The sequence below is a fragment of the Aythya marila genome (assembly GCF_965140915.1).
Source record: "Aythya marila genome assembly, chromosome: Z".
NCBI classification, from domain to species: Eukaryota; Metazoa; Chordata; class Aves; order Anseriformes; family Anatidae; genus Aythya; species Aythya marila.
In genome coordinates, this window is record NC_139080.1 from 8733252 (window position 1) to 8754355 (window position 21104).

The window sequence follows — 21104 nt, forward strand, 5'->3', positions numbered from 1 at the left end:
GGTTGGCTCTGTGGAGCAATATAACATTGCCTGAAACATCTTGCTCTTGTTTTTACCACAGCCCCTAACTAGGGGTAATCTTTCTTATTGTGATATAACAGGGCACTTGAAAAATAACTAAAAATCGTATGAAAGCACGCCAAAATTACAATACCTCGAACTTCTAGGCTAACCCACACATTTCCACAGAAATTCTGGACATCTAGAAAGGAGGCAAAGCCTCATGAACAGGACTCTTTAGAGAGAGTTTTTCTTCCCCTCTCCTGGCCAGCACATGACTCCTTCCTCTGATATTTCTTCTTTACAAAATTCATCCCCTCTTTGCCCTGCTTGGATTTATTTCACGTTACGCAGAGGAAGGACCATCTCTGCAGCAGACACACCTTGCGATTGGTGTCAGAGCTGCCCAAGGGAGCTCAGAACCTGGTAAAACAAAGAAATAAAAGCCTTGGCAAAGCACGCCTGAGCCCCTTGTGTTCCTCACCACACCTTTTGGAGACTGGAGCTGTTTGGAATAACACTGGGACATTTTCCTAACGCTCCATGTGAACTTTTATCCATTGCTTCTACTCACAACTACACTTCTGTGCATTCACTCCTTTCCAACACTGAACACAACCCTTCACTCTTTTATTAGCTGACCCAGGCTAAGTTCATTCATTGTCACTTATTAACACATTGCCTTACAAAAATCAATCCTTCCAACGTCAGGTGTTTTATTGCTCTTCTCTGACTTTAAATCCCCATTGCTAACAGCTTCCTGGTATTGACAGGCTTCTAAGTCTGATCTTGCCACAAGTCTAACGATTTCCTTTTTGTCCATAATCCACCCTGGTGTTATTGTAGCTCCATAAATTCTCTTCCCAACCTTTACCCCCTTGCTTTGTGAAGTATTACTGTTTAACGGTTCTGTTTTCCACTGAAATTATGCTTTGTGTTTTCAAGAATCCTTGTCTAACAGCTTCAACATACACTCCCATGTCTGACTGTTTTGTGTTTTCTTCTGCAAAAAAGATCAATTTCAGAAAGTCATAAAGGCAATAAGTATAAAATATGGTTTTGGTACAGCTTCAAATATTTTCCTCCAATTCCTCACTTCCTGCCACTTCTCCCTCCCCCCCCTTTTTTATTCAGCCCTATGTATTTGCCCCAAAATTATTTTATTTTGGTCTATCTCAAATATTAATAAAGTATTAACAAATATATGAGTATTAATAAACATACTAATCCTTTTCTTCTGGGTTACATCCACATCTTCAAATGATCTGAGTGATTCCTTTAAGTGTTCCTTCTGACTCCTACAGCAGTCCTAAGAAAACAGCTTCCATGAAACTTCCAAGCTACCCATTTCCCTTCTTGCCCCTGGACAGATACACTAGAATTTAGTTTATTTCTTTCTTGGTTGTTATTCTTCACTTTCAGAGTCATTGTAAGCTGCTTATAACCAAGGTGGTATGAATAAAGTTTTTCTGTGAAATTTATGAAACACTATCAAAGCTAAGGTAACAGTAAATTACCAGAATAAAATATCCATTGTTTATAGTCTACTTTGAAAAGTGAGCACCTCCACCCTAATTTATTTTTTAAGAACTGGTGCAATTTGTTGTTCAAGATCTCCCATTGCCTTGAACAAACAGAAAAAAAAAAGGTAAGAAAATGAAAACTCAGCATGCCTCATGCCTCTAAGAAAGCATCAGTTGAATTGTTCAAGTATCCCTTTTGGATAAAACTTGGTCATTTTGTTTCCCTCCACCTGTCCCTTCCCTTTGCTTTTCTGTAGAATATTAGAATCATAGAATCATAGAATCATAGAATATCCTGAGTTGGAAGGGACCCTTAAGGATCATCAAGTCCAACTCTCGACACCGCACGGGTCTACCCAAAAGTTCAGACCATGTGCCTAAGTTCACAGTCCAATCTCTTCTTAAATTCAGACAGGCTCGGTGCAGTGACCACTTCCCTGGGGAGCCTGTTCCAGTGTGCAACCACCCTCTCTGTGAAGAACCCCCTCCTGACGTCCAGCCTAAATTTCCCCTGCCTCAGCTTAACCCCGTTCCCGCGGGTCCTGTCACTATACTTCTATAAGAACTAGGATGCTGAATTATTTGGAATACAGTTACACAAAAACATTATAAACCATTAGGATTTGCCTTTTATTCTCTATTTCAACTATTAACACTAAGTTTTACTACAAAAGAGACAGCTAGCTGTTCTACAGAACTACACAACAATGCCTCCAAAAAACCCCCTCACTCAGGCTGCTGCGATTCCTCCAGCATCAGCAATGATTCAGGGTACGAGGTTCTAGAGCACTTTGGAAGCACACGTGGAAACAACATTTCTGGAACAAATAATTTGTTTGTTTTTAATGGAAATTTAAGTTAATCCTCTCCCAGCACTGGCTTAAAGAGGAAATACTTTGTAAATACTCATCCTCCAAGTTTAAGTTCTCTGTGGAGCTGTCTTCAGAAAACATTTTAATATTCAAAACTGGCTCAGTGTCTCCGTGTAGTTGCCCACTATATGCTTTTTACTGGAATTGCAAGCAAAAGACACTATGGGACTGGGTAATAGGGAATAAAGGATTTCCACTCTGCCTTTTCCCTGTTTATACTGTTATCTGACATTCACCAGCCTACTGCAGGCTTTACAGCTCTCCATGCGTACACTTGTCCTCTGGTTCATGTCTAGCATCTTCACATGACTCTTTACTGGGACTTCTGATCTGTAACTAACATAACAGCACTGTAAATTAAAAGGAACTAAAAAACCCTAAACCCTAAAACCCTAGTAGGTATGTTTAACAAGCCAAATAACAGCTCAACTCTGTACAACCTGCTTCCTGCCCCGCACCTTGTCTGCGGCTCCTTCTCCCTCCTCTCTTCTTTCCCAGCACTCCCACTTCTGCTTGAAAACTGCTGCCCCAGCTGCAACCTCCTCTTTAACCACCCTCAAGACGCTTTCCAGCACAAGGTTGAAAGCCCTCCCCTCTCAGGTAAAACTAAGTTACTCAATTTTAAACCTACTCTTAATAAAAAAAACTGGGGAGGGGTGTATACATCAGATTATTTTCTGACATTCCTAGCACTTGTCTAAAGAAGAAACAACAAAATAAAATTCTCTGCCTATACTGATATGTACACACAGGCATTTTGACTTTGTTCTGTCAGTTACAGTGCCTTTGCACTGAAAGTAAAAGAAGATCAGCAACAGAAAGGTATTTGGCATGCATAAAGAACATTCACAGTCATCTACTTCAGATTTCCACGCACTAAATTATTGCACAGGAAACTCCCTACATTGACAAACACCCCTATATTGCAGGAAACTCCCTACACTCATACACCTAAGAGCCAACTAGACCTCTCCTCACAGTCCCCAACATCCCATACATGCCTTAAGTTGCTTCACTGAAATCCAGTGCAGTTCTTGCTGACATTCATAGGGCCTAACAGCAAAAATGGACGTGGCATCAAAAAACAAGTTCCACACACACACAGGCTGGCGTGCTTTCAATCTCCACTATTTCCTTAGCAGCAAACCCCTTGTGTGGACACATTCACACTCTCCTGGGGATCTGTTCAGCTGCATCCACTCACTCATGGGCAGAATTTTTCCATTACTGAAGACTGAGGAGATGCCCACAAAAGGGAGAGGTTGCAGGCAGGTGGCATACAAAGGCTACACAGCTCACAGGGAGGGTCACCACCATTCAGGCTCACTTGGGAAGCAGAACACAAGCCAAAGTCTTTTATAAACCACAGCCTCCTAACTGTGATCATTAATAAATAACCAGGGAATTTTCTACCTCTGCTCCAGCCTCCTCATGCCTTTCTTGCCTGTCTTTAGTCAGACAACCTTATTGCTTCCATTATGTTTGTGACAACGTATCTTGTCCTCCACTACCACACAGCAAGCATCAGCATCAGTGTTCTTAAGGGTATTTTTTAACTGCCTTTGTAACTCCTTACCTGATAAACATATTTGAAAAACTAACATGAGTGAAAGTAAAAGGCATGCTCCTGTTTATGCTACACCACCAAATCTTTTAAAATGCAGTTTCCCAAAAAGATGCCCTATTTCGCAAAAGAGCTCCCCATCCAATGATCACTAATGTCCTCAGTGCCACTCTCCCACGTTGGTCTGCCAGGAAGCAGTTCTTGAGTGACAAGACAACTGTCTAATGAGACTGCCTGAACTCTAAGCCTCTTACTGCCTTGTCCAGTTACGTGAAAAGTGGCTTTTATGAAGTTTAGAAAGCTGCACCTCAAAGGGCTCACTGCAGTGCTCCACAAAGCACACACTGGCCTCCAGTATCAGTCTTTTCCTTCCACACTTGACACAGAGGTTGTGAAAAAAAAAAACATCTCAGCTGGCTTCAGTAATGAAGGGATCAGAAGAGTTACTCTTTACTGGGGCTTTAAAAACAAAAAGTCTCTCCTGTCAGCCAGTGTTTTCCAAGTGTGGATAATAACATACATGAATTTCTCCATCATGGCACAGCCTTCCCTTGGTCTTCATCTCCTGCCACAGGCTACAAGAAGCAACAATCTTGTTTTTCCATGTCACAAACAGGTCACATTCTTCATTTCTGAATCACCATGATACGACTGTGAAGTGGTTCCTTTCCAGACCGTCTTGTCTCTTGCCTTTAGCCAGGAGTGCACACTTCATAGAGCAACATACAGCTGCCTCTATCTTCAGAGAGGCAGACTGCTCTTCTGGCTTCTGTTCAAGTGCCTACTCATGTTATAGTTAATAATTCTCTTCAAAGGTGCCAGATCTTGGAACTCTCCTCTATCCCAGAAACTCATATGCTCAAGTTCCTATGTTGTACAGGCAGAGCTTCCACAGACATCTGTGTCACAAAGTGGATTTATATTTATCAATAGTTTTTCCTTTTTCTTCTACTTAGATATTCAGATCCTACTGCTCAATGCCTGTGAACCAATCGTTTTCAGTGGCACTTGCAACCTTAACTACAATTAGGTGAAATCTTAAGCAGCACTTAAGATTCTTTACATACAATTCTTTACATACAAGGTTCTTCCAATAACTCTTCCAATCACCCTTTGTCTCTTAAGGGATTGTTAGTGATAAAACAAAAGATTGCAAATTGCCTTGCCCTGAATTTAACTGGAGAGTCATGTGGGCTACAGCACCTGCTCTACAATTTAGCAGCAGCAAAGCTACAAAAATGAACTACTGTCTGTGCCACGTGAGATGTATTCACATTTTCACAAGGTAGCTGAACACTAACAGAACGGTTATTTTAACTGCAATTTGCTACAGGTCTTCATTCCAATCCTTCCACTTCTGGAAGCATCTTACCAGTTCCATCATCTGCATCATTCTGACCAGTCTCCCAAATCTCTGATTTTGTCCCAAAGCCATCAGTGGCAGAAGACTCCGTATAGTCTGCAGGGTTAAATGTCCTAGAGTTTTAAAAGTTAAGAAATGGAAGAGAACACATGGGTCATTCATTGAACAAAAAGTGCCATCATTTTTAGCTGAAGTTGTATTAGATTTAACATCTTGATTGCCACAAATATTTATCTTGATCATTTTGGTTTCCAAAGAATTTTTTCCTCTATGAGCAGACATGGATAAGAAAAGGGAGAAAAGAGAAAAGGAAGAAGAAAAAAAAGCAAGGAAACTGTAGAGAAACCGAACCAGAACAAGAATCCCTGAAAATGCAGTTAACAGCATACCTACTTTTCCCCATCCTCTAAAGCATTAGATTATAATGCTTCATAATGCTTTATTATAATGCTTTAGCTCTAAGCCTTTCTCAGATGATAGTTTCTTGGTGCCTGACTGGTGAGAAACCAGTATCAAATAATTTCAGAGTACCACACTTGTGCAGACAGCAGTCAGAACATCAGTAAGATTTCACAACGCACTCCTGACACCAAGGCCAAAAACACAGATGCAGATAACAGGTGAAAGATTACAGAAGAACCTCCTTTCAGTTCATCATATGGACTGTGAACAAGAAGGATTATTAGAGAAGTAGAATTAGCCTTCTGTTCACCACAACATCACCAATGTTACATGAATGTCATTTAGGGCAAACACTGGCAGTAATGGAGGCTTGATTCTCTGAATCAAGTTATTCTGTCAAAAAAAAGAATCTTTAGAACTACTGAGTAACTACCTTTGATTGTTTTCAGGTACATGCATGCCCAAACAGTGAAAGCATGAAACCTCAAAAACAGGAGAGCGCTTATAATCACTTGTCTTCCTATTTTTATTTAGGACTCACACATTCCACTGAAACAAATACCTTTTCCAATGTACCTAGGACAATAAGCACCACACAGCACTTTGAGCCTCCTAGGCACTATGTGGCTCTTACTGATAGGTACAAATGGGTTTTTCCAAGTTTGATACATTAACATCAAGTGAACTTAGATTAGGGTTCTACAGATGTGTCCAGTCAAACACTGATTTAAGACAAAAATAATCCAGATATTAACTAACAGATCTATGAATTTTTGCATCTGTAGTGATTTATCATACATACAGCAATATTAATACATACAGTGGCAAACAGTCTTGCCACTGAGTTTGATCCTCCCCGAAATCTGTGCTCTGCATGTTTCTTACCCCATGCCTTGGGCTGAAAACCTCCCCGCTCCTCTCCCTCTGCCACGTCCAAACCCTAGGAGAGAAAACACCATTTAACAGCAACAGCAGAGAAGGAGCCGGTCACTAGTCTGTCACATTAGACAATACTATGATTGAAGCAAACTACCACAGAAAAAATATATCCTTCCCAAATTTTCTCACAGGAGAATGTTTCCCTAGCATGTGCAAGTCATGCTGCATGTTTCAGTAGGACTTCCATTCTTTGCTGGCTTTTCTGTAACTAGAGAAGTACCTCAAAGTTCTAACAAAAGGACTTACCTAAAGCCTCATCCCAAATGAGGCTGCCATTGCCAAATCAGTAGCCACTGTTCAAAAATTAGTCTCTAATTTCTCACTCTTGCTTACACAGCTCTCATAGCCCAGTCCTCATGCATGGTCTGGTCTCTCTAGAAATTCCTTGTCATTCCTTGTTGGTGACAAGAACATTTAAGTACACCATTTACTTCCTTCTTTGCATCAGCCTCCCTTGTCCACCTCTACCTTCTTGCACTTTCTCCTACCTGCAAACACATTTCCTTGCCCCTTACTCATAGTCACTGACATGATGCTTACTCAATTCAGATTACTCACACAACTCCCATTATCACCCATAAAAGTTTGTTTCTATTCAAACAACAAAAATTTGCTGTCCCAAATTTTGATTCCAGTCTCAGTTCACAAGCTTCTTATTCCAGTAAATGGCTTTATTTTTGCATGCAGCATAGTGCCAACAAGGCATTAGATTTTATTACTTAAACGCCCATACAGTACAGCTCTACATAAACCCCTAGAAAGTCATTTCTTACACGTAGTATCTTCTACAATGATTCTATTTTTATGCTTTTTTTTTTTAGGATATTAATATCTGAGGCCTATCCAGTTGTGTTTGGTGTTTTTTTTTTCAGAATGACTATGATTGTTTCATATTACAAGGACAGGAGCAGGTCAAGAACTGCAGACTAAGAACAAAGCAATGTCTATTTTAATGACAAAATTATGCAATAATTACAAGTCAGCAAGCAACTATAAGTTTACCAGAATACAAATATTATAATCTTAAGTCAGCGATGCACTGGATCTCCAAACATCAGAATTACCTAGGATAGGCAGCTTGAATTTGGATCAAAATTACCCCTTATTTTCAGGGGACCATTTAAAATGAGTTAGAACAGTAGCTCCAGGACATGGTAAAACCAGTTCAGGAAGCTCCTTTTCTAATGACTTTCCCTCTGCTCACCACTCATTCTCCCCCTTGGCCTAGTTCACTGTGCAAGTTTTGAAAGACATTTCTGGTTATTTAAAATGTTTGCTACCTACATTTTTAAGGACTTCTCAGAAGCATCAAGATACCAGGATAGCTTTATCCACGTTTTGTCAGAAAGCGTTTACCCATACTCTATACAAGATACTAGTAGCTACAGGGAAGCTGTGAAAATCTGCAGAAGGAGGATTTCCATCTAGGCACACATGGTATTTTTGTGGGACAGGAACAGAGGTGAAGTCTGGGGAGCTGGTCCATGGCATTAAGTGGTCACAGTCCCATGAAGACAGAAGCCAGTGCAGCATTTTTTAATGGAGCACAGAACAGAGGCCAACATGTTTTTGGAAAAGCTCAGCTATGAAACAGATGAGGAGCTGCAAAACACAAACAGCCAAGCAGCAATGTTTGACTGAGGCAGACATCAGATATAGAGATATCAGCTAGAATAGCTAGCATGAAAGGAAGTAACGCTTTCCCAGCCTCTCAAGTTCAAAAATCCCAAAGACCAACCTTAGTATATTAAGCAGAAGATGGTTGTAGCAACTGAGGCATATGTAAGATGCTGTATCAGCACCTGCACAATAAATTACCAGCTAAAAGCAACAGTAAGAATCTCTAACTTTAAAGTACTTTGTATATAAAGGAAACCACACTGTTTATGAAGATACAAGTCTTAGACTACTAGCCAGCAAAGATCTGTCTGTATCAGATCACTTGGGAAGCTAATCCTGAACTTGAAATTCAGTGGGTTCCCTTAACTTCACAAAATTGTGTCGATGCTTTTTAAGGAAACAAAAATTCAATAAAACTTTATCAAATGTAACTAAAACCATTCCAATGAAGACTAAATGGAAGTATCAAACCTTTAGGGTTACAGGAAACAGTGAATTCAAAGCTAGAAAAGATACTTATTGAGAACTAATTCAAAATATGGGACAGTGAGTACACACCAGTGAAAGACTAACTCAGCTCGGATGTGGAGTCTCATATATCATAGTCATTAATGCAAGATGCCCGCGGGAAGTGCTGATACTCTCTTTGACACAACCAGGTCACTAACATATTCTTAAATTCTCATGCTAAGAAAGTTACTTCTCACAGCTGCCAAAATTAAAACATGGCCTTAAAATACTTAGAAGGCGCTATTTAACAATACAGAGAAGTTACAGTTATGAAGGAACTGTGAATTTCCATCATGTATTTGCAAGCTTTTCATGCTTTTTAACGGTGACTAAAAGGTCTGTGAGCAAACGGCGCTTCACACTGCAATTCAGCAACACAAATCCCAAGCATGCAGTTTCATAGCAGCTTAAACCCATTTAAATGAAAACTACTGCAACAGAAGCCATCCTCACCTGTGATCCCAAGCTGTCATCTCTCTTGCACAGATTTGCAAATACAACCACTGACCACAAAATGACCATCAGAAAATAAAACGATTAGGTCATTGTTGGATCAGCTTTCTGAACCAGATCCCTGCTTGTTCAATGCCAGAAAAGCAGTCACCTTCACACAGGTGTCAGTGAAGATCAGGTAGACCAGTCATCCCCAGCTACCATGCTGCCTCCCCATTTTTTTCTTTTTTGGCTTGGTTAGTTTTAAACTTAATCAATTTCCAACTGCATCAGGGGACAGACTGGATTAATTCCTCCCAGCAGTAATTCCAATTTACACTGGCAGAAAGGTTTAACACAAAGAAGATATGGTTTCAATTATAATGGTCAATGTTTCCAAAAGCTTCCCCCCCTCCCCCTCTGGTAACTCACTATCATCTATTCTTCTATCAACATTTTTAATCTACCCACAAAGAGAACAAGTGACTTGGCAGTAGCTCATTATATCTTCCACTAAGATTACAGGAATAGATTTTCTTACAATCAATCAGCACATTAAACACAAAAGCAACAACAAGTAAAGAATAATATTACTGCTCTATCTCATGTAAATGCTTGTAAAACTTCTTCATTCCTTTCCACTTGGATCTAAAAACAACAGGCTAAAACATCAAAGCAACACTGCTTACTCATTTCTGTTCCAGGAAACCAAGAGTGGGGAACTATGTTTGAAGTCGATTCCGATTAACATTCCTGCTACTGCCCTATCCAATGTCATAACTTTAAGTGATGAAATATTTAAAACATTTTGTTTTAACATTTTAACTCTGTTCAACTGCGTGTTGTTTCCTTTATGCTCTCCAGCATATCTCAGTCAACTAGGTTCACAATGGCATCACTTGGACACTTTACAGTTAATTTCTTGCATTCGTTCCAGAAAAGAAAGCAGCCGTATCCAGGCAGGTGGGGAGATCTTCTGCTTCCAGTAAAACACATTGGGAGCTCAAAACTCCCATCATCACAAAACGAGTGTTAACTCTAATACTTCCCTACACGGGAAGAATGGTTCAGCTCACTCAGAGCTTCTTACCCAAAACAAATGTACACTGAAAGGGTCCACAAGATGAATGTGTAGCCCCACAGGCTGAATGGAACTATCCCATTAATTTAATAGCCTACTTCATAGAAAAAATAGTTTACAGCCTTAAATCCTTCCAAGTGAACACACATACTCTATTTCAAAACTAAGATTTTTACACTGACGAGTTTAAATTAGACAAAAATATTATCAAGGTTAAGAAAGAGGCCTAAGAATAGCTGAAAGGGAAAGGAAACAGACTGGAAGAGCAGGTAATACTCAAGAGCTGTGTTTATCTCAGACTACAGAGTAGTTGGACAGCCCAAACCCATGTTCAGGAAACACACAGCCAGCCAATCTCCAGTGGAAGATGAGATAACAGAGGCCTAAGCCCTATGAATAGATAAAGCTAAGCATATAAAAAGCTCATATTCTGTGTACTTCATGCTACCAAAATAAACACCGATGTTCTAGGTAATAATTCAAATCATTTTTCTTATTAGTCATCATAAAGCTAGGAGCATCACATCAGTTTTATATACTGCATGTGCTCTAATAACGATCTTTAAAAGGAAGCGCAGAAAACTTTCAACTCCAAATTTGCATCAAAAGAAAAAAGTAACTTATGTTAAAGCTAAGTTCTGGTTAATCTCTTTAAAAAAATATGTAAGCTCAAAAAAAATGCATAATGCTAACTACAGCAAAACTAAACAGACTTCAAACTGTGACCTTCAGAAGGTCTGCTCTGCATTCATGTTTTAGAAAAAACAACATCCTTACTAGTTCTGGCAAAGCAAATCCAAAACATGTTCTGTGCCAACTGTGCTAAGCTTTTAAAACAAGAAAATGTTTAGACATGCAATTCTGGTTACAGAAGCTCATTTTCTTCCCCATCACCTATTTTTTATTTTTTAAAAATAAGAAAAAAAAAGAGATCACAAACAACTTAGACTGGTGTGATATTTACAAAAAGGATACATGGCTCTATTTTCTTACATAGCCAGTAAATGTTTGAAAGGTTCCTTGTCAAGTACTTTAAGTCCAAAATTAAAACCTCATGTTTTCCCTTTTCACTTTTATTTCTGTGCTGCTAGAATGAATTTGTTGTTGGTCTCCACATTTTTGCTATATGCACATTGCTCTGGAAGAATGAAAAGGAAGGGAATTTAGGAACAGAATTGGAAGTGACAAATCCACTTTGACTTTGCAAATGAGGTGAGTTGTTACACATGAATCAAACAATTTCCATGCTGAATGAAGCCAAGAAGTTCATCTACCTATGATATTGTCATTGGCTGAGGTCAATGTCTGTAGAAACATGTAAGAGCTGAAACCACACCACCATTCCTCTGGACACAGTCCTGATCAGCCATTTGTGGTTCAGACACTTCCTGAGCCATACAATTTACGTAATTCACCAGCCTCATTCATTGGGCATTGTTTATCGTTTTGGTTTGTTTTTTGTTGTTGTTTTGTTTTTCCTGTGTGGTTTTTTTTTTTTTTTTTGAATACATTTGGTCAAAACTCCCCATATATAAATTTTCAGAATCCACAAGGCCTTAAGTAAAGAGTTCCTCAGGTTAACTTCATATATGAAACCACTTCCTGAAGTTCATTCTGATCCTGTAACTTACTGTTTTAATACCTCCTCCCTCTCATATTTGCATGAGTAATTAATTAATTTCCCCACAGAACTTTCTTGCTAGAAACTTTACAGGTCTCTACCTTAACCCTTTTCTTTTGCAGCCTGCAAAGTCCTACCCTGCTTGTTCCTCATATACCATAAAGGCAATCTCGCCAGTATCCTTCAAAGCCTTTTTTCTTGTTCTACCACTCCCTTTTCAACATGGGGTGGAAGAGGGGGAAAACCAGACCTGCACTTAAAGCTGAACATGTGGGAATAGTACGAACAGCAACATGAAGTATTATGCCTGTACAGTTCTTTACTTTATATAGCACTGCAGCTGACTGAAACACAAATAAAGGGAATCTTTCAAGAACCAAGAGTCTTGAAGATATAACCATCAAATATAACCATTTGGATATGATTATCAATCACCATTATAATTTATTTTTTTTTTACAGCAAAATTAAGCTCATTCAATAAATTCAGCTGTAGAAAGATAGGTTTTTAACATCACCTTCCCATCTAAGTTCCTTGACTCCTCAAATCAAAGTTTACACACAGTTTAGCAAGCACAGATTAACAGCTGAGAAGCAGAGCAATTCCAGCTGGGATGTGTCCCAAATTGCATCCTGCCGCACACTTTGCTTTCTCTTAATCACTCAGTAATGCATATCTACTTCAAATCCCTGCTCTCCTGTGTTCCAGCAACCAGCACTGTTTATATGCTGTCTACCTACTACCCTTTAGAGTTGCAAGGAATGTCACAGTCATTAACAGAAGATCTACTGCACAAGCTAATGCCTACAGCACTAAAGCCGAATTCTCAGAATCAAGCTTCACTTTTTTCTTCCCCCAATAGATAGTACACTATCACCACAGAATCCATCCCACTTCTGCTGGTTTCAGTGCATGTCACTTCTTAAAATTAGGTTTTTGTACAATGACCCAGTAATGCGATGGCCCAGCAAATCTCCCCCTAGAAAGCAGCCAGTAAGATAATTCCAGCCTGAGAAGGTACCTTAAAATAGCTAGAGTGCGTTGTTTGGGTATTAGCTGACCCCTAATTTTGTATATGTTGCCTAGATTCCTACGCACAAATTGCATGAAACATTTCTAAAAAGAGGGTTCTGTTGTGATTACCAATCTATCTACTTTTAGCTGAAGTACTTTATCCCCAAATCTGACTATTTTGTGTAACAGCAAATAAAGACTCCTGAATAGAACAGCAAGAAGCTTTTTTAATATCTACTAATAACCAAAGAAAGAAGGTCATGCATCCTTGAAATATTAAGTGAATTACAAAGCTTTATGTAATTCCTGCCGATTTCAAGGGCTTGCATTATAAAATTAAATTAGGTATAATGCACACACTTGTAATATAATGATCCTTAGGCCATTCAAAGGATTTATCACAGACAATTGAGGAGACTTCATCAAGACACTTGTTAACATGAACATAGAGTCTAAAGTATTCAGTAGATACAGACACACTGTATACAGTAACTCAGTGAACAGAAATTGGTTTAATTTGTTCCTGTTTCTTCAGTCAGGTATGTCAGTTTGATACTGATGATTTAAGTGCCATGTGATGATTTAAGGCTTGAGACATGACAGTATGTCTTCATCTGGAGAACTACAGAGTTGGCAATGAACATAATGAATTGTTCATAAAACAAATCAAAAATAGACAGAACTTGAATATAACCTCTGAGTTCCACCCAGTAACTTAAAAAATCCTACCTTTTTATTTACAACTTGTATAAAGAATTATTTTATAAAGCAAATACTTAAAGCCTTAAGTTCCACCTATGACGCTATATGCCACACCCTCCCCTGCAAAGCTACCTCTGCACAAGCCATTTCATGCGTGCTAATTACACGCACAACCAAGTCACTCACAACCCTCTGGAAGCTACGCATCTTTGCATTTTTCCACTCCTTCAAGATACAGATTTGGAGACAATGAAGTTGGATGGGCCAGTCACTGAAAGCCTTGTTACTGGATATTCCAAAGAGAAGAGTCCTTCTGAAGGTAGAAACGTTTTTCTGCAACTCAGACATTACTAAGTTTGTTTGCCCTGCTGTGCACTTTATCAGTTTAACTTCACACCCATCTCTCAGTACAACCCCAGGTTACCCATTTCCCTTCCTCTTGCTTCAAGAAAAACAAGCTTCTTTCCACTCAATCCCATGAAAATGCAAACAAACTATGCATCCCTTGATTCCACACCAAGTCTATTGCCAACATCTTCCCTCTCTTCTTCAGGGCGTGCAATTCTACCTACTCCACAGCTCTCCTCATCAACAACTTCATGCCAAACTTCTCTCACCAAAAAGCCTCCAAGGTGGCTAGTGCTCTCTGACAGGGTACCAAAACCAGAACACAAACCTAACAACAGGATCCACCCCAAAGAAATGGCACAAACACACATCAAATCCTTCCCCCCCAGGAGCTCCACAGATGGAATCTTGTACTCTCCTGCTGCCAAGGTACATCTTGAGGAGCCCAGTGCACTCCAACCCCCGGGCTGGCATTATTCAATCTGAGAAAACAGCTCTCAGAAGCAAGAGCACACCAGCCTACCACACAAAAAACTGGTAAAATAATTGATACCAATCACCTTTAAGTCATTCTAAGACCAAACAATAGAAAGGATTATGGGGGGTGGCAAGTACCTAAATTAAAGGTGGTTGAAGTGCTTACGGAATCAAAGGATAACCAAATGCTTAAGCTTTTTAATTGAACACATACAGGGTGTCGGGGGGAATTCCATTTCAGGAAATGAAATCAGGGCCAGTCCCCCACCAATGCCACCATCTCACCTCTCCCACGGCCACGTTTTCCACGGTCTGAAGGCCTGTCTCCTTGATTGTTGTCCACTCCATTTTCTTCAGCTCTAACTGTGGAGAAAAGACAGCTTAAGAGAAAATTTAGAGACTCATACATAAGACAATATAGCCATCTGCTTAAATTGAATCCCAACATGGAAAGGTAAGATTTTCAGAGTGGCATTGTCAAGATATCTGTCACCGCTCTTCTTTGCAGGCCTAGCCGCAAGCAAGTTGCTTACTTGGAATTTGACAATTAAAAAGGGAAAATATCAAATAAGAGAGAAACATATCAGACACTTTTTTTTGACGTGCAGTGTTTTGCAGCCTACGTTATTATATTAATTATAATCTCACCTCTCTATATTGGGAATAAATGAATTGCCTCAAACTTCACTTTCTTGATGTGTTAGTTGGCAACAGTGAAAGAATAAGGAATAACCAAGAACACCAAATCTCCTGTCTGCCAGTGTCACATCCCTCCGCAACCAGGAGAACTTAACTCTCCTCTGTATTTAAGTCAGAGAAGGATGATGACAGAAGGCTAGGTGTTTGAAAAGCACTGCAATTTCTACTTCATGGGAAACTGCTGAGTAGGTATTCTGAAAGATGGCTGGCTCCCTGAAGAAAAAAAGATGACTGTCCACTTAAAACACTGCTGAGTATTTTGTACTGCACAGTTTGTCCTAATAGCAGCAACAAAACCATTAACGCATGCATAAGAAGGTGGAAAGGAAACATCAAGATCTGGTAACCATCTGAAAATCTTTACTTTCAGTTTAGGAAAGAAACAAGCAGCATCTAGTTCTGGCAAAAATCTTGCCTCTGACTTTCATTTTTGATGTTACTCTATTCTAACAGAGCTTCACAATGCCTTCAATGGCAAAATGTTTTAATATATTCCAACAATTTAAAAAGTCAGCTAATATTGTAAATATTTTCCCCACTTCTAAAGGAAAAGTATTGTGTTTTTTTCATCTCTCTCCATTCTCTGCTCATTTATCAGTGCTGTTGATGGCTCTTATAGGCAATACGCGCAGCTTACACATTGCTGATAAAACTTAGAAGAAAAAGGCTATGTAATGGTAATTTAATGTGATACCACCTAATTCGGAAAATATTAGTCCTTCTTTACACAAGGTCCTATTGCACCTATGCAAACTGTAGCCTTTACTTTTTAATGTTTCAGTTCACAAAGCACTTTCTCTGTTGTAGTAACTCACCTGTGGCTGAGTTACATCAGTAATATTTGTTAGAGATTAATAATGATCCCAGTCTTTTCGTTCCCCTTATGAGAAGATGAGAACATCTTCAGGTTCTCCCTCTCATAAAAGGAGATGCAGTCAAAGCGGGGTATTTTTTTCATTAGAAGAAACAAAAAGGTGTATCAGCTGTGCAGTGAAATACTTGCTCTCAAGCAGTCTTACAAAGACTCAGTTATAAAACTTAAAACTTAAACTTAGTTCTCTGAAAAACAGAAGCACAGACCATCCCAAAACTAAGTCATCAAGATCAAGCATACCTGTCATGTAAACAAGTTATAACCACTTAGGCACTGAGCTATAACTCTTGATGTTTTTATTCCATTAAGCATTTGCTCTCAACCAGCTGCACCTGCAAGAAAAATGCCTGAAGCTTTTAAAAATGAACCCCCTGTACGTACACTCTCGGCCACGGCTGCCTCCTCTTCCCCGTCTGTTGGAACTTCCCCGTCCACGACTCACTTCTCTGTCCCCTCGTTTTTCTCTGTTCTCTTTGTTTTCTGAACTTTCTTTTCCAAGGCTTTTCTTCTTTCCCCCTACAGTCTCCCAAGAAGTCTATTTGGATAGAATAGAATTAGAAACAAAAATCAAAAAGGAAGAAGCTTCTCTGTATACTTCTGCCTCTCACCCCTCCAGGTCATGGGGAAAAAAACATGTATTTATATAATACCACACCAGTAATACCTCCGTAAATCTAGCAAGGGAGCAAACATAGAGCTATCTTTTCTTACAAGGAAATGAAAAAATATCTTCCAAGCATGATTTAACAAGACACTGATGTGAAGAAGTACATGGTCTACGGAAAAAAGTTATCCAGACATACTCAAGCTCAAGCAGCAAGAGACAGAACAGCAGACTAAGAATTTGAGAAAACTGAGGGCATAAGACAAAAAAATCCATTTACAGCTACAGCTCATCACATTGAGCAAAATTCAAGAAATACTACGACTAAACAAGACAGGGTACCAAGGTACAAACAGATCTCAGCTTTAATATAAAAATCCAACCCCAAAATAAACTCAGAAATAATATCAACTCCATATGAGCATCTGTAGGAGTTGAAAACAAAATGACCAAAATACTTGCTAAGAATAGCACAGCAACTCATTATGCAATTGCATGGTTAGTCTATTGAGCCATAGTTGCAAAGCAAAGAAGAAAAGGTATTATTTGTAAACCATTAAGATGGCAGATGCCTTTAAGGTCTCCACCTCTAGGAGCTTATAGTCTGGATAAGGTATTCAAGCACGAAAACTGCATATGCAGATAAGGTGCCGTCAACTGTGAAGCACTAGATAAAGCCCATGGCTTCACAACAGGCATCAAAAAAAGGTTGGCTATCAGTAATTTGGGTCCTGTGATCTCTTCTCAATTCAGACAACAGCAACTTAAAAGCCCTCTCAAGGTAGGCAGTGAGCAGCTAATCCAAACTGCCTAGAATTTAAAAAAAATAAAAACATTACTGAACAAACAGGTAGGCAAAGCAGTTTGCAAGTATAAAGTCAATGTTTTAGTGTCTTGTCTGAGAGATTAAGTACTAAAAGAGAATGGTTATTCATTTTTTGTAGAGGTACAGGTGAGAAAGAAGCTCAAGTCAGTTTTCAATTCCATCTCTGGTACTGAAGACTACACTGCCATAAGACAACTTGGCTAAAGCAGAGACGGTGCTGATTAGAAGAACAAAACTACTTGTTTAAGCAATGTCACATTCTTTGTATGACAGAAAACTTGGTCTCCTCCGGTAACTATCACCCAGCTTCACATGGCACAGCCTGTGTAACTGCATTGCACGCTAAGACCCTCCAAGAGTTTCAGAGATACTTTAAAGGACAATAAATAACTGCACTGACAAGTTAAAAAACAAATCTAGATGGTTCAGAATGCACTGTTTTGCTAATGGGTGTGGTGCCAAGTGATCTTCAGTTGTTTTAAGAAATCTCCAAAAATGGATGGTTCCACAAATCTTAAAGAGACTGTAGTAAGCCTCTTTACTGGTATTTAGATCATATGAAGAACTATGAAAGCATCAGATCCACGCTTTACCACAAGGAAGAATTTCAGACAACTATAAGGATTTCAAGATTTATGAAGTTATTTACTATTATCTATATAAGGAGAAAAATCAGTATCATTTGGAAAAAAACTTTGAGAAGTTCGGAATAGCACTGTCTCTGGACATGGGTATGCATCATAGACCATCAAAACCTTTGCAAACTACAATTTCAGTTGAGGATGCCTGAGGCAACCCAAATTACAGTTGAGGACCTAGCCCATGAAAATATGTAACAGAAGCCTTCTCGCTGCCCTGATCTTGGGATGTAGGCGAAAAAGGAATCTGAAGGGTTCCCCCTTTAATCCACCTTCACAAGTTTTAGAAACTAAAACACGGTTGGGCATAAAATGGCTCTTACTCCTGTAGGAAGCTAAATCAACACAAGTCTTGGGCAAAGAATCATGCCCTTCTCTACTCTCCTCCGAAGCCAGACTGTCACAACAGTTGCAACTGAAAAGTCTTTGAAAGAGAGTACAAAGCCTTAAAGGATCACAGTGTTAAAAAAAAAAAAAAAAAGCTGGCGGAGTATCAAAGAAATTATAAATAGACTCCATAGCCATTACTCCCTGCTCTTCTAATTCCTCAAACTGGATAGATACATATTCTTCCAAATGAGGTAAAAAAAAAAAAAAAAAAAATACATAGTGCAAAGCCAAGTGAAGCTAGAAAGAGATTCAGGAATCTGCATTCAGAACAAGTATTACATCTGCTTCCAACTTTATACCAAATCCATCGTGAAGTTGTTTTGAAGTATAGTGGCCTCACAACAAACCCTTCAAGTTGGAGGTCCATACTTCCATAAGGAATGTGCCTTCACACACTGATGTAGACCTTTCTAATTAATATTTTCCTCCTTCCTCATTAAGCCCTTCATGTTCTCTGTATTTGAGTTGCATTTTCTATACTGAGAACAACGGGTTCAGAGGGACTTGCCAACATAGCAGAACATGGATATGTTGTTGGCTTTTACTGATGGGTGAGTTCAGAGAGTTTCTTCCATGTCATGATCACTTATAAGGCTGCTGAAGTAAGAAAACATTTAACATTCTCTTCAACCAGAAAACTATTGTCAACTAGAAGATAAATACAAGAGAACACAAAAACGGATAGCACATTACCAAGATAGATTTAATCCAGGTGAGGTTCTCTCTTATCCTATCAACTTACCAACCCACTTGGCATTACACCCTTCTGTGCTTAATAAGAAAGTCCCCTTGGTTAGAATGGTACATGGCCTAGATTTGGGGTGTAGGGGGTTTGTTTCCTAATTAATACTAAGCAATAAAACACATCCTGATAAATCACAGGAATTACTGAACATTTGACAGTAAAGTAAGGAAGTCCAGGCCTTTTTCTCAATTTATGAGAGAGAGAGTCTATTTGACTGTCTCAGATAAGCTGTTAGAAGTCCTTCCAGCAAGAACTTCGACCACAATTTCCTGAAAACTCCTGGGATAAAAAAACATGCTATGAAACCTTAACATTGTTCCTATATACACAGTTCAGTTTCCTCTTTCGCCTTCTCCATAAAGTAAGCCTAATGAGCAACACAACAACAGAAGCAACTACTTTCTGTATTCTCTTGTGCCACTCTTAGTTTTTGATGCATCTTTCAGATGTGGAAACCTCCTCCACCCTCAATACTTGCAATGGGTACCTACAAAATTTACGTGATTTCAAGTATACGCCTTCCTTTTTAGGTTTACAAAGATTTCCCTTTGTGGAATATGGTATCACCTCAGGTCTCATGATTTTGGAGGTGCTACAGAGTAACTGCAAACAGGTCAGCAGAACACAGGACAATGCCCCACTGAGCTCTGCTGCACAGAAAATAGTAGCTCGTCTATAAAAGCTGGACGACTCTGTAGGAGACCAGCAGAACACCCACAACATTTTCAAGTTTCAGCTTTTATGCACAAGACAGAGAAGCTTCCCTGATGCCCATTTCCTCCAGAGGAATTTCAGTGGAGACATGGAAATCAAAATCTTCTTAAATATGACTTTCCCACTCATTTTCTCAGCGTAAGCAACAAGAAATAAGAGCAGTTTAATAGAGAAGTAAAACCTTACCGTGTCTGAACTTCCTTCCAGCAGTATGTTGATAGCTCTGTTCACATCCCCATTACAGTCGTGTAATGCCACTATGCACTCATCCTGGTTTTTCCCCGTCACTTCCATAAGCTGGCAGTAAAAGTCACATGTTAAAATATCCAAAGTATCATCATAAGAGATTTGAAGAAAGATTCATCATAGATTTGAAGAAAGTATGCAGCTACTGTGTCAGAGCAATCCAAAATCCTAAATAAAGTTATCTACATTTCACAGATCTGCTTAGGGTTCAGGTAAGAAGCAGGATGAAACAGAAGTTTAAATAGTAATGAAGAAAACACCCTCTTGCACTTTTTTCCTTTAAGTCTACGGTTGCAAGCAAATGCCGTCACCCTAGAGATACCTGTATGCGGGTAAAGACACCAGAAACCAGGACAGATCCTTTATCTCCCCCCTTTATCTCATTGTGTGTGCACAACCATAAAATAAACTGTGGTAGAGAACAGATCCACCCGGAAAAACATCCAGACTGAGAAAGAGGTTAACTTCTCCAGTCAGCTCAGCTCCTTCAATCCGCTGTAGCATAAGACCACACAAACAGGCTATGTGATGACTGCTTAAGGAGAGCTGGTACTGAGCTATGCTTTGTGGGCCTGCAGTAAACAACCTGAGGAGGGGGGGAATGGATATAAACAGCCTGTCAGGGGGCATACAGTACCCCCACACAGAAAAAAAAAAAAAAAAACATGAGCTAGAAATATGTATGTACATGTGAAATGTTGTACATTTCCTAAGCAGAATTTAACTCTTATCATTCTTCCAGCCGGCAGAGCTACAGGCACTATTGTTTGAGGTCCCTTTGCTTCAGGATATATAGGACTTCTAGTGCAGCAACAAAACAGGTTTATAAACAAGAACAAAGAGCAGTTAACAGTGACTGAGAGGTTTTAAAAAGAGAAGGAAATCGGGAAATCTGCCTCT

The 21104-nt window shown here is 39.3% G+C and overlaps 1 protein-coding gene across 6 annotated transcripts in view; it reads right to left on the reverse strand.

Moving 5' to 3' along the window:
* Nucleotides 1–21104, reverse strand: part of UBAP2 (ubiquitin associated protein 2) — a 143403-nt gene that overhangs the window by 95868 nt on the left and 26431 nt on the right. For all 6 annotated transcript variants that reach the window (XM_082783391.1, XM_082783389.1, XM_082783390.1 and 3 more), the window contains 5 exons: nt 20145–20255; nt 16423–16576; nt 14754–14831; nt 6610–6664; nt 5332–5435 (listed from right to left, as the gene is read on the reverse strand). In XM_082783391.1, the coding sequence (XP_082639517.1) occupies nt 5332–5435; nt 6610–6664; nt 14754–14831; nt 16423–16576; nt 20145–20255 (502 nt within the window). The remainder of the gene's footprint in view (nt 1–5331; nt 5436–6609; nt 6665–14753; nt 14832–16422; nt 16577–20144; nt 20256–21104) is intronic.